This window comes from Salmo salar, chromosome ssa05 (assembly GCF_905237065.1).
Source record: "Salmo salar chromosome ssa05, Ssal_v3.1, whole genome shotgun sequence".
In the NCBI taxonomy this organism is placed as follows: Eukaryota; Metazoa; Chordata; class Actinopteri; order Salmoniformes; family Salmonidae; genus Salmo; species Salmo salar.
In genome coordinates, this window is record NC_059446.1 from 7,442,724 (window position 1) to 7,459,373 (window position 16,650).

A 16,650-nucleotide genomic window follows, 5' to 3' on the forward strand; every position below is an offset into this window, starting at 1 on the left:
CCCAATAGCAGTGTGCTTGAAGCTCTTAACAACATGAGTTGTTGTTGCGAGTGGTCAATGTATGCTAAATAGTTAATTATATATTCTTGTTACTCTCCATGTAGATTGCAATACTCTTGACTAAGAACAACTGAAAGGAAAACAACATGGCGTTAGTGTAAACAGAAGGTTTATTGCAAACGGACATTTTGCATCCATCATTACAAATACCTGTTTCATGGACACAATACAACAACAATACCCAACGTTTATCAAAACCCACGCGCTAACAAAGAGTTCTCTCTGTGAACGATGTACACCTGGTCCAGGTTGCTTGGTTTCGTTTGGAGTAGTAATGAGACAAAGTCTTTGGTAGTTAGAAAACACAAAGTCTATTGTGGAAATGTGGTATACCTCTTCTGGAGATAGGCACTATAGTCATGCCATTGATTCAAGTTGAGGTTGGCATCTGAACATACAGAACATATCTGCTAGGTCCGGATCGCATTCACAGCTGCTCAAATTCATCTCCAGCCCACTACTCTGAACACGTTAATAAAATGTACAGAGCTAGGCATACTGGGTAGTAGATAATTCCATCCCCATAATAAATCATTTAACTGAACAGTTACAACGCTCCTATTAACAAGTATTCCATTTTGTTCAGAATCACAAAACAAATGTAAAATAGCAGGATTTTCCCCCATAAGCAGCACACCCCAACTGCAAAGAATACAAGCAATGATGTTCTGAATCATGATGATGGTAATCAGTTATCACCAGCGAGGTTATGATAGAGAAGCAACAGGCCTCTCTCTCCATGCAACAGTCCAGGATCTCCTATCACCAGCGAGGTTGAGATAGAGAAGCAACAGGCCTCTCTCTCCCTGCAACAGTCCAGCATCTCCTATCACCAGCGAGGTTGAGATAGAGAAGCAACAGGCCTCTCTCTCCCAGCAACAGTCCAGGATCTCCTAGATCCTCCTTCTCCTCTACTCGTTGTACTGGAGCTCAGGTTTGGTTTCCTAAAGACACGTTGCTTCTTCTTAAGGAATATTGACAGAGAATATCAGTAGATGGTGGCAGGTGGAAACAGTCACAAGATGGTTGAGATATTTTCTAACTACTCAGAGCTTGTACTATCAGCAGTTAGAAGAAGAAATCCACATGGATTTCAGGTAGCAGGTAGCCTAGTGGTTAGAGCGTTGGGCCAGTAACTGGAAGGTTGCTGGATTGAATCCCCGAGCTGACAAGGTAAAAAAAATCTATCGTTCAGCCCCTGAACAAGGCAGTTAACCCACTGTTCCCCGATAGGCTGCCATTGTAAATAAGAATTTGTTCTTAACTGACTTGCCTAGTTAAATGGGGGTGGGATCTAGTGGTGACTGGAGGGCCATCTGTCTTGAGGAAAGATTTCCTTTTTCCTTGGCTGGACCAGGAGAGGTATGGAGAGGCATCCACAGGATCAGATCCCCGGGTCAGCACTGTCTCTTAGCCCTCTCCCCCCTCTGTAGCAGGGGTGGTAGAGAATGGCTGAAGTGTTGGCCCTCCTGGCCCCAGAAGGCCGGAGCCTCACCTCTGTCCCAATGCAAGCGTTCTCCGGCTGGCTACATGTGAGCCCTCTCGTTTAGCGCTTTTGTCTAAAGAGAAAGAGTCTAGATGTCGTAGGACGGGGCTTATCTTAGCGTATAGCTTCAGCCTATAGCCGCTAGTTAGAGCGTCTTTTCATGTGCTCCGTTCATCAATTGTGTGTTTCATCATCTGTTACAGACAGCTTCATTGAAGTTGGCAGCGACGATCAGTTTAGAATGGGAGGTCAAAGGCAGGGCCACCTATACAGCAGAGCCAGCACTGAAGGGACAGGACTGGTCAGGGTTATGGAGTCCCATCTGGGCCTGTTGCTGGTACTGCTGGGCCTGCTGCTGGTACTGGTTGTCCAGCTGCAGGGGGACCAGAGCGTCTGAGTCAGATGGAACCCGTTCCCGGAAGCTCTCCATCTGTTCTGGACTGGCCAGGTTCTTCAGAAGGCTGTTCTCACGTTCTAGCTGGTTGTTCTTCTCAGCCAGCTCTCTGATCTGCTCCTTGAGGATCTCTACCTCCTCCCTGACTGCATACATCAAGTGGTTCTTCACCAGATCCTAAGATAGGAGAGAAGGAATGAGATCTACTGTTAGAGACGTCTGTTTGAGAGAGAGAGAGAGAGAGAGAGAGAGAGAGAGAGAGAGAGAGAGAGAGAGAGAGAGAGAGAGAGAGAGAGAGAGAGAGAGAGAAAGCGTTCTGGGCAACTCATACAATCCGACCACAAATCTCTCCATGTAAGGTGATTCATAGTTTAAGCTTAACCTACCGTGCCTTACAAACACTTGTAGTAACAGGCCATGTGGTTACAGAGACTTGTACCCATATGGCCAGGATTAAGGTTTAAAAGTTGATCTGTAAACTAAATAGGTAATAGTCTGACTGCTATTGTGCACATCTATAGCTTCCTCCCTGTCTGACTCAGAATGCAGCAGAAAGAACATAGTCCCATGCCACATCACATGTATTGAGTGTGCAGTACTGTAGCCACCCAAAGCTGCAGGCACATACAGACTACCATGCTTCTACAGTACTACCGTTTACTAGTACTTGACTGAAGCCTAGTCTACTATGATTATCAACATACAGAAAATGATGACTATGGGCAAAGTGCATGAATGTGGTGGGATATGGAATAGCCCATAGTTTTCTGGGCTACTAATGAGTGATGTTATGAATAATAAAGTGTATAATCCTGCTGCTGATACATACCATTGCCTGTTCTATCTTGTTGTCAATGGCAACAACGCTAGCACCCGAGGCACTGTGGAGGAGAGAAGAAGAGAAGCCATAAGTCAACATATCAAGCCAGAGCATTGGATCAAAAGGAACAAACAGATAGCCTAGTAAGTACAGATGCTCTCTCATATAGATGCTGACACCAGACTGCCTTTATGGCACCAGGATAACTTATTTTCAGTCTTTTGAGATGCAATTGCCACGTAATGCCATCATCGTCACAAATGTTTATTTAATTTGCGTTTAGGCTTTTTTGTGTCTTTGAATGAAACTTGGTACAAGTCTTAACCTATTTGAGATTGGGCATGTGTATGAAAAACCAGTATGCCTGCCTACCACTGTCCTACAATTCAGGTTTTTTTTTTTTTTTTTTTGCAACCTAGCTAGATACATTGTTGCGCACTGCAAACTATGACATGAAATTGATTACTTTGTATCGACATTGCTTCAAGATACTCCACTTTTATGCGTTTGAAAATGCACCCATAGTGCACCCACACGCGGCGGATTGGAGTCAAATTGCATTACTCAAAGTCTGCACAGAATTAGACATTTATAATACGGTATTTCCAATTATATCATAACGAATACCAGCATAACCTTACTTTGCTCAATCTATTTGTAAAGAAAGAAATGTCGAATTATAACAATTTAGATGAAATATTTGAATGAAATATATAACGCACAAATTACGCATCAATAACACACACAATCCAGAGCGGTTTTTCTATTTACCTGTTGTCAAGTTTTACAGACACCACATCTCCTCCTACTAACGAGGAGAAGAAGGAGATGCTGAAGTTATGCAACTGATAGACAGCAACCTCCATTGGCGTTTTGAAGATCTCCGTAGTCAAATTTAGCAGCAGACTCGTTTGGATAATGCTTCTCGCCACGTTTGCGATTGGTTGAGTAGATAAATCTACCTATTCTAGATACAATTCTAGGTTACTGTATTCAGCTTAATCACTCGACTGACTCGACTCGGTTGCTTCTGTTGTGAAGTGAGTTGAGTGTAGTGCGGTAGGTTAATGCCAGTGATGTGAGCCACGTTATGTTTCAGCGAATGGGTCTATTTCTGCTACCGGCGGCGCTTATAACCGAACGGTGTCCTGACGTCATCTGACGCGGAGAATCATTTATGCAAATCCGCCTTATGGCATGATTCTCCCTCTGCCCCCTTTCTGAACTCCCACAAACACAATGAGCACTCAGTTGACCCGGACACCGACTTCATTTACACTTTAAAGCAAACAGGCAACAACAACAAAAAATGCACCAAAAAAAGTGTGTGCTTGTGTGTTTTTCCACACGCAGTTTTTGGGGGAGTGAAAGGGTTTTGGTTGCGTGACATGTCGTATGCAGACTAGGAATTACTGTTTGGTTTTTTCGTTGTTGATTCTCATCAGCTGATAATCTTTTTAAGGAAATGCTACAACGGAATTGTGTATAATTATTATCGGCCTAGTACATCTATTATATTGCTCTTTTTCATTAAATGATTAATTTGTCAGGGATCACGTGCAACAGTAAAGCGACATTATGAAACAGATGGCCTATAGAGCCAAACTAGAATCTGGATATATTGAATGCATTAATAATGCATGTATTATTGGTTTATAACAGGATGTCTACATAATGTTTATTGTTTTGAGTCGGTGTTATCTGCAGGTGCAATAGTAGAAGACATTGCAGCATGTTGCAAACAGAAGTTTTGGGGAAGCCCTTTCTGGTGACCTCCAGGGTACTTTTCCACCCACTGCAAGGCTCTGGTTATTTCCTTCCTCTCCTCTAGAGCTCTGCTTCCACCAGCTGGCGAGAGATGAAATTTCACTTCAGAAATAATATTTACAGGCGTCATATCCTTGGAGGATTTTCATGCATGGAATTTAAATAATATTATATTTAATTTGTAATATAAAATGTGGTTTTGTTGTCCTAATAGGCTCTCACTATCAGGCAAGAGTTTAAGCATAAGGACATCTTATAGGGGTCAATACTGTCATCCATAGATAGACCTACCTAGTTACATGCACCATCATAGCTGCCTTGTTGCTATGTGCAGTCACTATATAGCAACACAGTTATAACTTTAACACCTCTAACACCCCTTTGTGTCACTATTTTAGCTCATATAAGAAAAGTAAGTTGTACTGTACTCCATTTTGTGAGGAAGGAATGAATTATTCTGTAACCCATCGGATCCAATTAGCTAGGCGAGACTCCAGTTTGGTCTACACCAATCAGATCTCACAGAGCCTTGTTGAACATATTAGTATTCATAGTACCTGTCACTTGTGATTTCACACTGTGCTGTGGAGCTACCAGGCTTGGCTGTAAGAAGGGCTAGGATGCATCCCAAATGGCACCCTATTCCCCATTTAGTGCACTACATTTGACCTAAGGCCCATAGGGTAGTGCACTACTTTTGACCAGGGGCCCATAGGGTAGTGCACTGCTTTTGACCTGGGGCCCATCGGGTAGTGCACTACTTTTGACCAGAGGCCCATAGGGTAGTGCACTACTTTTGACCAGGGGCCCATAGGGTAGTGCACTACTTTTGACCAGAGGCCCATAGGGTAGTGCACTACTTTTGACCAGGGGCCCATAGGGTAGTGCACTACTTTTGACCAGGGGCCCCATAGGGTAGTGCACTACTTTTGACCAGGGGCCCATAGGGTAGTGCACTACTTTTGACCAGGGGCCCCATAGGGTAGTGCACTACTTTTGACCAGGGGCCCATAGGGTAGTGCACTACTTTTGACCAGGGGCCCATAGGGTAGTGTACTACTTTTGACCAGGGGCCCATAGGGTAGTGTGTAGGGAATAAGGTGCAGGTTGGGAAGAGTATTACATCTATTGTCTCTGGTTGGAAACTCTCTGGGGGTTAGTCACAGTGGTCATGGCTTAGTACTGGTATTTTTAAAAGTGTATTGTACTGTTTCCTATCTAAACAGGAGGGAGAGAGATGGAGAGACAGAGAGAGAGGGAGAGAGAGGGACATGGAGAAAGATAGAGAGGGAGAGAGAGACAGAGAGAGAGAGAGGGAGAGAGAAGGACATGGAGAAATATGGAGAGAGAGAGAGACAGAGAGAGAGGGACATGGAGAAATATGGAAAGAGAGACAGAGAGAGAGAGAGAGAGAGGGAGAGAGAGGGACATGGATAAATATATATAGAGAGAGAGACAGAGAGAGAGAGGGAGAGAGAGGGACATGGAGAAAGATATAGAGACAGACAGAGAGAGAGAGAGAGAGAGAGAAGCACTGCTCACCATGACAATATAAACAAAGTACTGGTATTTGAACAACATTTGGCCATATTATATTAACCTGAGTCCTCCTAGTGGTTTAATTCTCCTCGGCCATATTAACCTGAGTCCTCCTAGTGGTTAAATTCTCCTCGGCCATATTAACCTGAGTCCTCCTAGTGGTTTAATTCTCCTCAGCCATATTAACCTGAGTCCTCCTAGTGGTTTAATTCTCCTCGGCCATATTAACCTGAGTCCTCCTAGTGGTTAAATTCTCCTCGGCCATATTAACCTGAGTCCTCCTAGTGGTTTAATTCTCCTCAGCCATATTAACCTGAGTCCTCCTAGTGGTTTAATTCTCCTCGGCCATATTAACCTGAGTCCTCCTAGTGGTTTAATTCTCCTCGGCCATATTAACCTGAGTCCTCCTAGTGGTTTAATTCTCCTCGGCCATATTAACCTGAGTCCTCCTAGTGGTTTAATTCTCCTCGGCCATATTAACCTGAGTCCTCCTAGTGGTTTAATTCTCCTCGGCCATATTAACCTGAGTCCTCCTAGTGGTTTAATTCTCCTCGGCCATATTAACCTGAGTCCTCCTAGTGGTTAAATTCTCCTCGGCCATATTAACCTGAGTCCTCCTAGTGGTTAAATTCTCCTCGGCCATATTAACCTGAGTCCTCCTAGTGGTTTAATTCTCCTCGGCCATATTAACCTGAATCCTCCTAGTGGTTTAATTCTCCTCAGCCATATTAACCTGAGTCCTCCTAGTGGTTAAATTCTCCTCAGCCATATTAACCTGAGTCCTCCTAGTGGTTAAATTCTCCTCAGCCATATTAACCTGAGTCCTCCTAGTGGTTTAATTCTCCTCAGCCATATTAACCTGAGTCCTCCTAGTGGTTTAATTCTCCTCAGCCATATTAACCTGAGTCCTCCTAGTGGTTTAATTCTCCTCAGCCATATTAACCTGAGTCCTCCTAGTGGTTTAATTCTCCTCAGCCATATTAACCTGAGTCCTCCTAGTGGTTTAATTCTCCTCGGCCATATTAACCTGAGTCCTCCTAGTGGTTTAATTCTCCTCGGCCATATTAACCTGAGTCCTCCTAGTGGTTTAATTCTCCTCGGCCATATTAACCTGAGTCCTCCTAGTGGTTAAATTCTCCTCGGCCATATTAACCTGAGTCCTCCTAGTGGTTTAATTCTCCTCGGCCATATTAACCTGAGTCCTCCTAGTGGTTTAATTCTCCTCGGCCATATTAACCTGAGTCCTCCTAGTGGTTTAATTCTCCTCGGCCATATTAACCTGAGTCCTCCTAGTGGTTTAATTCTCCTCGGCCATATTAACCTGAGTCCTCCTAGTGGTTTAATTCTCCTCGGCCATATTAACCTGAGTCCTCCTAGTGGTTTAATTCTCCTCGGCCATATTAACCTGAGTCCTCCTAGTGGTTTAATTCTCCTCGGCCATATTAACCTGAGTCCTCCTAGTGGTTTAATTCTCCTCGGCCATATTAACCTGAGTCCTCCTAGTGGTTTAATTCTCCTCGGCCATATTAACCTGAGTCCTCCTAGTGGTTTAATTCTCCTCAGCCATATTAACCTGAATCCTCCTAGTGGTTTAATTCTCCTCGGCCATATTAACCTGAGTCCTCCTAGTGGTTTAATTCTCCTCAGCCATATTAACCTGAATCCTCCTAGTGGTTTAATTCTCCTCAGCCATATTAACCTGAGTCCTCCTAGTGGTTTAATTCTCCTCGGCCATATTACCCCGAGTCCTTCTACTGTTTATTTTCTCCTCAGCCTCAGTCCTCTTATCGTTTATATGCTATAAGGGAAACTGTCAGCCAGTGCCCATTGAGCTAAGTGTGCTCCAGCCTAAAGGGACTAGCAGGATCTATGACTCATTACAGTCTCCCAAATGGAACCATATTCTCCCCATTATGCACTATTTATGACCAGGGCACAGAGCACTCTGGTCATAAATAGAGCACTATACAGGGAAAAGGGTGCCATTTGGTACACACCCCTGGATCGATGAGTCATGATACAGCCAATTAGGCGTTGGATCAGACTTTCCATCAGATGTCCTGGTCTGAGAGCCAAACAAAACACATTCTAACAGATTTAGTCTCTCTGTATCTCCCATCTGGATCCCCATGGTGACCTCCAGAGGACCATGGCTTTGAGACCCCATGGTGACCTCCAGAGGCCCAAGGCTTTAGATCCTCATGGTGACCTCCAGAGGCCCAAGGCTTTGGGACCCCATGGTGACCTCCAGAGAACCAAGGGTTTGGATCCCCATGGTGACCTCCAGAGGACCAAGGCTTTGCGACCCCATGGTGACCTCCAGAGGACTAAGGCTTTGGATCCCCATGGTGACTTCCAGAGGCCCAAGGCTTTGGGTCCCCATGGTGACCTCCAGAGGACCATGGCTTTGAGACCCCATGGTGACCTCCAGAGGCCCAAGGCTTTAGATCCTCATGGTGACCTCCAGAGGCCCAAGGCTTTGGGACCCCATGGTGACCTCCAGAGGACCAAGGGTTTGCGACCCCATGGTGACCTCCAGAGGACCAAGGCTTTGGATCCCCATGGTGACCTCCAGAGGCCCAAGGCTTTGGATCCCCATGGTGACCTCCAGATGCCCAAGGCTTTGCGACCCCATGGTGACCTCCAGAGGCCCAAGGCTTTGCGACCCCATGGTGACCTCCAGAGGCCCAAGGCTTTGACACTGTACTTCACTAAATACTACACTACTTTTGCCCAGCACAGGGCTTTGTTCAAAAGTAGTGCACTGTTATATTTAGAACGTAGTCTACAGTATGTATTCACCTCTGTAGCCCAGAGGGAACTAGGAGTTTTACATTATGTGCATAATAGACAGACAGACCTATTCCCAGGTCAATTGACTGAGAACACATTCTCATTTACAGCAACGTTCTTGGGAATAGTTACAGGGGAGAGGAGGGGGGGATGAATGAACCAATTGGAAGCTGGGGATGATTAGGTGGCCATGATGGTATGAGGGCCAGATTGGGAATTTAGCCAGGATACCAGGGTTAACACCATGACTCTTATGATAAGTGCCATGGGATCTTTAGTGACCATAGAGAGTCAGGACACCCGTTTAACGTCCCATCCGAAAGACAGCACCCTATATAGGGCAATGTCCCCAATCACTGCCCTTCGGCATTGGGATATTCTACTTTTATTTTAGACCAGAGGAAAGAGTGCCTCCTACTGGTCCTTCAACACCACTTCCAGCAGCACCTGGTCTTCCGTCCAGGGACCGAGCAGGACCAACCCTGCTTACTGCAGCTTCAGAGGCAAGCCAGCAGTAGGATGCAGGGTGCAATGCTGCTGAAGGTAAGCCTCTACGATGCAGAGAATAGCATAAATGCACTGACTGACAAGTGGAGTGAGACATACAATGAAACCCAAATCTCAAGCCATCAGTTTGTCACCCAGAGAAGAGGGGAGATGTCTCTGACAGACTCTTCTTCTCTGTAAACACAATGCATGTTCTTCACCCATAGACAATGGACCCACTGTCTTACTGGCAGCAAAACAAGGGTCTAAGAAATAATGATAATGACAGTTGTTCCCTTGTCAAACAGAATGATTCAGTATTTTATATACAGACAGAAGTATTTTACTACAATATACATCCAGACTTCCAGACCAATTTTATTAAATATTTTAGAGGAATATAACTTCCCTAGTGTTTATTAACCAGTTACAAATCAACCAAATGTCAACCTTCCCTACTATTCCTGCCTGTCCCTGTACCTTCTCTTGACAATGTAATGACACATTCAGCCATCCACACACATGTTCCGACCATGCTCTGAAAATGCTCCGAACACACGCCGAACGTGCTCCGACCACCACTTACCGCCGATACCCCCTCTGGGACAGACTAGGTGAGTAGGGGGGTTGGTAGTGGTAGTTCATGGCTCTCGCAACGCTGCTCAGACGTCTCTGTGTCTGCAGTGGGGCTGGGACGGCAGCAGGCGGCTCGGCTAGTCGCTGGATGGTTTGCTGGGCTGGCCCAGGGTGTGGGAGTGGTGGTCTGCTTCTGGCCTGGCTAGGGAGTGGGACAATGCAGGGACGCGACCAACAGGCTCCCATTCCAACGACCAACCAACGAATGAGAGGATAGTGGAGAGACAGGGATGCTTTCACTGTTCTGTTATTCACCGTTGTTTCTGTTTCTTCAGCGATCTCTCTCTCTCTCTCTCAAAACACAAAGAGAAAACTGACGAGGATACCTCTGGATGTTGGCCAAGGCCTACGCACAACGCAGCACATAGTGGCACTCGTCATGTGATTTTCCAAGGCCGTATTAGGACCATACCATTGGCAACCATTCTCACGCAACAGCTGTCCACGCACAGAATATGAACCTCATTCACAATGAGGGGGAATTCTTTAAATTGAAACATTTCGCAAACGTTTTATCTATTGATTACTGATGGAATCTTTTTGTGCAACAGACTGGAATCTTGTCCATAATAAGACACTAGTCTTCCATTGTTATGGAACATGAAGCCAACCTCTTATCGTCTTACCTACGGTATGTTCTTATGTCAAAATGTCAGAGTTTTCTCAACAGACGAGTCAATCCAGTTCATTTGGTAGTCTTTTGTACCTGGGCAAAATGCTAACAGAAATATTGAGAGATATAGTGTACTGTAGACATGTTACAGTTGTTATTCACATTTAAAACAAGTTGAAGCAGGACATCATGTCGAAAACAAGGGCATCACATTACATATGCTTTGAAGATGAAAAAATGCGTCAGTATTAGTCCACAGAGTAGCTGTAGAAACCACTGACTGAGCTGTTGCAAGTCAACAAGACTTTCATTTCATACCTAGCTAGATAGAGATTTGACACACCATATTCTGAATGATGATGATCCCACATTGTGATCCCACAAAGCCAACATAATGCAGACTAATTAAAAAGATATCCATACAGATATGTCCTGACATGGTGGGAACACAGAGACAGATCAATGGTAACACCCTGAAACCAGTCATCTCCCTGTTTAAATCCCTCTCTCTGTTGCTGGTCCGTCAATACGGCTGGGAACAGTCCTTGTAATTTCTCCTCTAAACTCTACGAATATATGCCAAATGGCACCCTATTCCCTATATAGTGCACTTCTTTTGACCAGAGCCCTATGGAAGATGTCCAAAAGTAGTGCACTATATAGAGAATAGGGAGCCATTTGGGATGCAAAACCACTGTCAACTCCCCTGTAAACTCTACCAGGAAGTCAGGCAAGAACACTGGAGGTCTGAGCAGCTCAATGACAGCTGATCTCACTCCCTTTATAGAACTCATGGAATTAGAATCAATTCCAAATTAGAATGGAATGAGAAGTTGTTTCTATGATGAGTTCTAGAGCCCTTCTCAGAGACAGGGCCATAATGGGGAGTATCAGTTGATAAGAGGGCAATAAACACGATGAGACTGTCACCACCAGAGGGGGTCTGATTATCAGCACTAACTAGGACATACTGCATCTTTCATGGGAGTGGACTCATCCTGATATCTGTAGATGTTAGTAGATATTATCTAATACAGTGAGGGAAAACATTTTGTACGCTTGCCCACTGACAAAGAAATGATCAGTCTATAATTTTAATGGTAGGTTTATTTGAACAGTGAGAGACAGAATAACAACAACAAAAAATCCAGAAAAACGCATGTCAAAAATGTTATAAATTGATTAGCATTTTAATGAGGGAAATAAGTATTTGACCCCCTCTCAATCAGAAAGATTTCTGGCTCACAGGTGTCTTTTATACAGGTAACGAGCTGAGATTAGGAGCACACCCTTAAAGGGAGTGCTCCTAATCTAATTTTGTTACCTGCATAAAAGACACCTGTCCACAGAAGCAATCAATCAATCAGATTCCAAACTCTCCACCATGGCCAAGACCAAAGAGCTCTCCAAGGATGTCAGGGACAAGATTGTAGATCTACACAAGGCTGGAATGGGCTACAAGACCATCGCCAAGCAGCTTGGTGAGAAGGTGACAACAGTTGGTGCGATTATTCGCAAATGGAAGAAACACAAAAGAACTGTCAATATCCCTCGGCCTGGGGCTTCATGCAAGATCTCACCTCGTGGAGTTGCAATGATCATGAGAACGGTGAGGAATCAGCCCAGAACGCCACGGGAGGATCTTGTCAATGATCTCAAGGCAGCTGGGACCATAGTCACCAAGAAAACAATTGGTAACACACTATGCCGGGAAGGACAGAAATCCTGCAGCGCCCGCAAGGTCCCCCTGCTCAAGAAAGCACATATACATGCCCGTCTGAAGTTTGACAATGAACATCTGAATGATTCAGAGGACAACTGGGTGAAGGTGTTGTGGTCAGATGAGACCAAAATGGAGCTCTTTGGCATCAACTCAACTCGCCGCGTTTGGAGGAGGAGGAATGCTGCCTATGACCCCAAGAACACTATCCCCACCGTCAAACATGGAGGTGGAAACATTATGCTTTGGGGGTGTTTTTCTGCTAAGCGGACAGGACAACTTCACCACATCAAAGGGACGATGGACGGGGCCATGTACCGTCAAATCTTGGGTGAGAACCTCCTTCCTTCACCCAGGGCATTGAAAATGGGTCGTGGATGGGTATTCCAGCATGACAATGACCCAAAACACACGGCCAAGGCAACAAAGGAGTGGCTCAATAAGAAGAAGCACATTAAGGTCCTGGAGTGGCCTAGCCAGTCTCCAGACCTTAATCCCATAGAAAATCTGTGGAGGGAGCTGAAGGTTCGAGTTGACAAACGTCAGCCTCGAAACCTTAATGACTTGGAGAAGATCTGCAAAGAGGAGTGGGACAAAATCCCTCCTGAGATGTGTGCAAACCTGGTGGCCAACTACAAGAAACGTCTGACCTCTGTGATTGCCAACAAGGGTTTTGCCACCAAGTACTAAGTCATGTTTTGCAGAGTGGTCAAATACTTATTTCCCTCATTAAAATGCAAATCATTTTATTACATTTTTGACATTTGTTTTTCTGGATTCTTTTGTTGTTATTTTGTCTCTCACTGTTCAAATAAACCTACCATTAAAATTATAGACTGATAATTTCTTTGTCAGTGGGCAAACGTACAAAATCAGCAGGGGATCAACTACTTTTTCCCCTCACTGTAGATAACCTTTCTAAGAACTGGGAAAAATAGAGGCCATTCAAATTCCATGGTTCACTGGCTGATGGCCAGACTGCTTGCCAAGTGGCACCCTATTCCCTATATAGTGCACTACTTTTGACCATGGCCTATGGGTCTCCGGTGAAAAATAGAGCACTATGTAGGGAATAGGGTGCCATTTGGGCTGCAAATCTCGTGTCTGATGGCCTATATGCGACTAACTAACATGTATACTGTGCCGCTCGAGCCCCGAGATCAATGAGTCTTACTGAAATAACATCTATTATTCTGTTTCTGTTGCGCCCACGCCACTCCTTTACTTTCATGTCATTATGTAGTCAGGTCTCCTCTGCAGTTCTCGTCTCCTCACACCATCCATGTCAGCCTGTTATCTGGTGCCACTGAAGAGACGCTTATATGAGTCGGCTAGTTGAATAATTACAACACCGGCAGCCAGACAGACAGGCACCGTGCAGTGTTTTCACTAGTGGAATTGGGCTATGTTGGACACCCCCCCCCGTGGTCTATACCTGAGTGAGTTAGGAGTGTGTGTTCCAAAACATTAGTGTAGACAGTGAACCGTTCTGGTTGGTGAAACATCTTTGCTAACAACGCCCAAGTCGCTCTTTACAAGAGACACAGTCTGGGTGGTGTCTGGTTACACAACAACCTCAACAAGCCACCCAGTCACACACACACACACACACACACACACACACACACACACACACACACACACACACACACACACACACACACACACACACACACACACACACCTGTCTGAGGGCTCTTTGTCATTCTGAGCCTCCTCTCTCTCCATCTTGCCTGATTTTCACACCCTCATGAGAACCGTGTGATCCAGGAAATAGAGACATCTGTCTTTTAGTGGCATGTTCCTCTGTATGATCCAGTCAGTTAATGTCATGTTAATCAGTAATGATAACTAACATGGTCCATGCCCTATGAGACAGTAATGATAACTAACATGGTCCATGCCCTATGATACAGTAATGATAACTAACATGGTCCATGCCCTATAAGACAGTAATGATAACTAACATGGTCCATGCCCTATGAGACAGTAATGATAACTAACATGGTCCATGCCCTATGAGACAGTAATGATAACTAACATGGTCCATGCCCTATGAGACAGTAATGATAACTAACATGGTCCATGCCCAATGAGACAGTAATGATAACTAACATGGTCCATGCCCAATGAGACAGTAATGATAACTAACATGGTTCATTTCCTATCAGACAGTAATGTATTTACAGGGGTTGTCTTTCAAATTGCTATTTCAGTAATTTGATTGAGTTGTTTTGCTTGTCTTTTAAATACAAACATCTACCAGAATGAATTACAACTTTATCTTCGTAGTTTGTTTTCCACATTAAAAAAGATAAACATTGGAGTCACTCTCCTATACATTGACAGTGGAGTCACTCTCCTATACATTGACAGTGGAGTCACTCTCCTATACATTGACAGTGGAGTCACTCTCCTATACATTGACAGTGTAGTCACTCTCCTATACATTGACAGTGGAGTCACTCTCCTATACATTGACAGTGGAGTCACTCTCCTATACATTGACAGTGTAGTCACTCTCCTATACATTGACAGTGGAGTCACTCTACAATTCATTGACAGTGTAGTCACTCTACAATTCATTGACAGTATAGTCACTCTCCTATACATTGACAGTGTAGTCACTCTCCTATACATTGACAGTGGAGTCACTCTACAATTCATTGACAGTGGAGACACTCTCCTATACATTGACAGTATAGTCACTCTCCTATACATTGACAGTGGAGTCACTCTCCTATACATTGACAGTATAGTCACTCTCCTATACATTGACAGTGTAGTCACTCTCCTATACATTGACAGTGTAGTCACTCTCCTATACATTGACAGTGGAGTCACTCTCCTATACATTGACAGTGTAGTCACTCTCCTATACATTGACAGTGGAGTCACTCTCCTATACATTGACAGTGTAGTCACTCTCCTATACATTGACAGTGTAGTCACTCTCCTATACATTGACAGTGTAGTCACTCTCCTATACATTGACAGTGGAGTCACTCTCCTATACATTGACAGTGTAGTCACTCTCCTATACATTGACAGTGTAGTCACTCTCCTATACATTGACAGTGTAGTCACTCTCCTATACATTGACAGTGGAGTCACTCTCCTATACATTGACAGTGGAGTCACTCTCCTATACATTGACAGTGTAGTCACTCTCCTATACATTGACAGTGTAGTCACTCTCCTATACATTGACAGTGGAGTCACTCTCCTATACATTGACAGTGTAGTCACTCTCCTATACATTGACAGTGTAGTCACTCTCCTATACATTGACAGTGTAGTCACTCTCCTATACATTGACAGTGGAGTCACTCTCCTATACATTGACAGTGGAGTCACTCTCCTATACATTGACAGTATAGTCACTCTCCTATACATTGACAGTGTAGTCACTCTCCTATACATTGACAGTGGAGTCACTCTCCTATACATTGACAGTATAGTCACTCTCCTATACATTGACAGTGGAGTCACTCTCCTATACATTGACAGTGGAGTCACTCTCCTATACATTGACAGTGGGGTCACTCTCCTATACATTGACAGTGGAGTCACTCTCCTATACATTGACAGTATAGTCACTCTCCTATACATTGACAGTGGAGTCACTCTCCTATACATTGACAGTATAGTCACTCTCCTATACATTGACAGTGGAGTCACTCTCCTATACATTGACAGTAGAGGGTTTCCCCTTGGCACTGACTGGCTCGTGTGTCATCACTAGAACCTTACCACAGGAGGCTGCTGAGGGGAGAACGGCTTTTAATAATGGAGCCACTACAATCTCACAATCGCCCAATATAATTCATGAATCTGTCCCATTCTAGCAAGTTCCAATCTATCGCTGTGTCCTGTAATAAGTTACGTGAAATCTTATTGTCTTGGATAAACACCACCTCAGGTCACGACAGATTGGACGCTAAGCCGGCTAAAGAAATGGTTGATTTTATTATCACACCTATTGCCCACATTTTCAATTTATAATTTGCTAAGGGCATTGTGTCCTATGAACTGAAAATGGCCAAAAGTTTTCCAATTCATAAAGTTAATCAAACTTTAAAAATGACAAATTTTGCCGTCTACCTCGACCATTTTAGAGAAGCTTGCATATAACAGATTAATGAAATATCTTAAAAAGGCAAGTCTCTTATACAAACATCAGTATGGCTTCAGAAAAATCTCACTCTACTTATTTAATTGACGAAATACATAAGGAAAATGATCACATTCAGTATTTTTCTGGATCTCTCAAAAGCATTCGGGAGATTAAGTGTGGTGTGCCGCAAGGATCAATTCTTGGTCCCCTATTATTTCT

General features: G+C 44.2%; 1 protein-coding gene across 1 annotated transcript in view; it reads right to left on the reverse strand.

Moving 5' to 3' along the window:
- Positions 1 to 152: 152 nt before the first annotated feature.
- LOC106604170 (uncharacterized) overlaps positions 153 to 16,650 on the reverse strand; it is a 61,100-nt gene continuing 44,602 nt past the window's right edge. Inside the window, exons 2-3 of the mRNA XM_014198590.2 lie at positions 2,770 to 2,821; positions 153 to 2,117 (exon numbers count right to left, since the gene is read on the reverse strand). Coding sequence (XP_014054065.1) covers positions 1,812 to 2,117; positions 2,770 to 2,821 — 358 coding nt within the window. The 3' untranslated portion in view covers positions 153 to 1,811. The remainder of the gene's footprint in view (positions 2,118 to 2,769; positions 2,822 to 16,650) is intronic.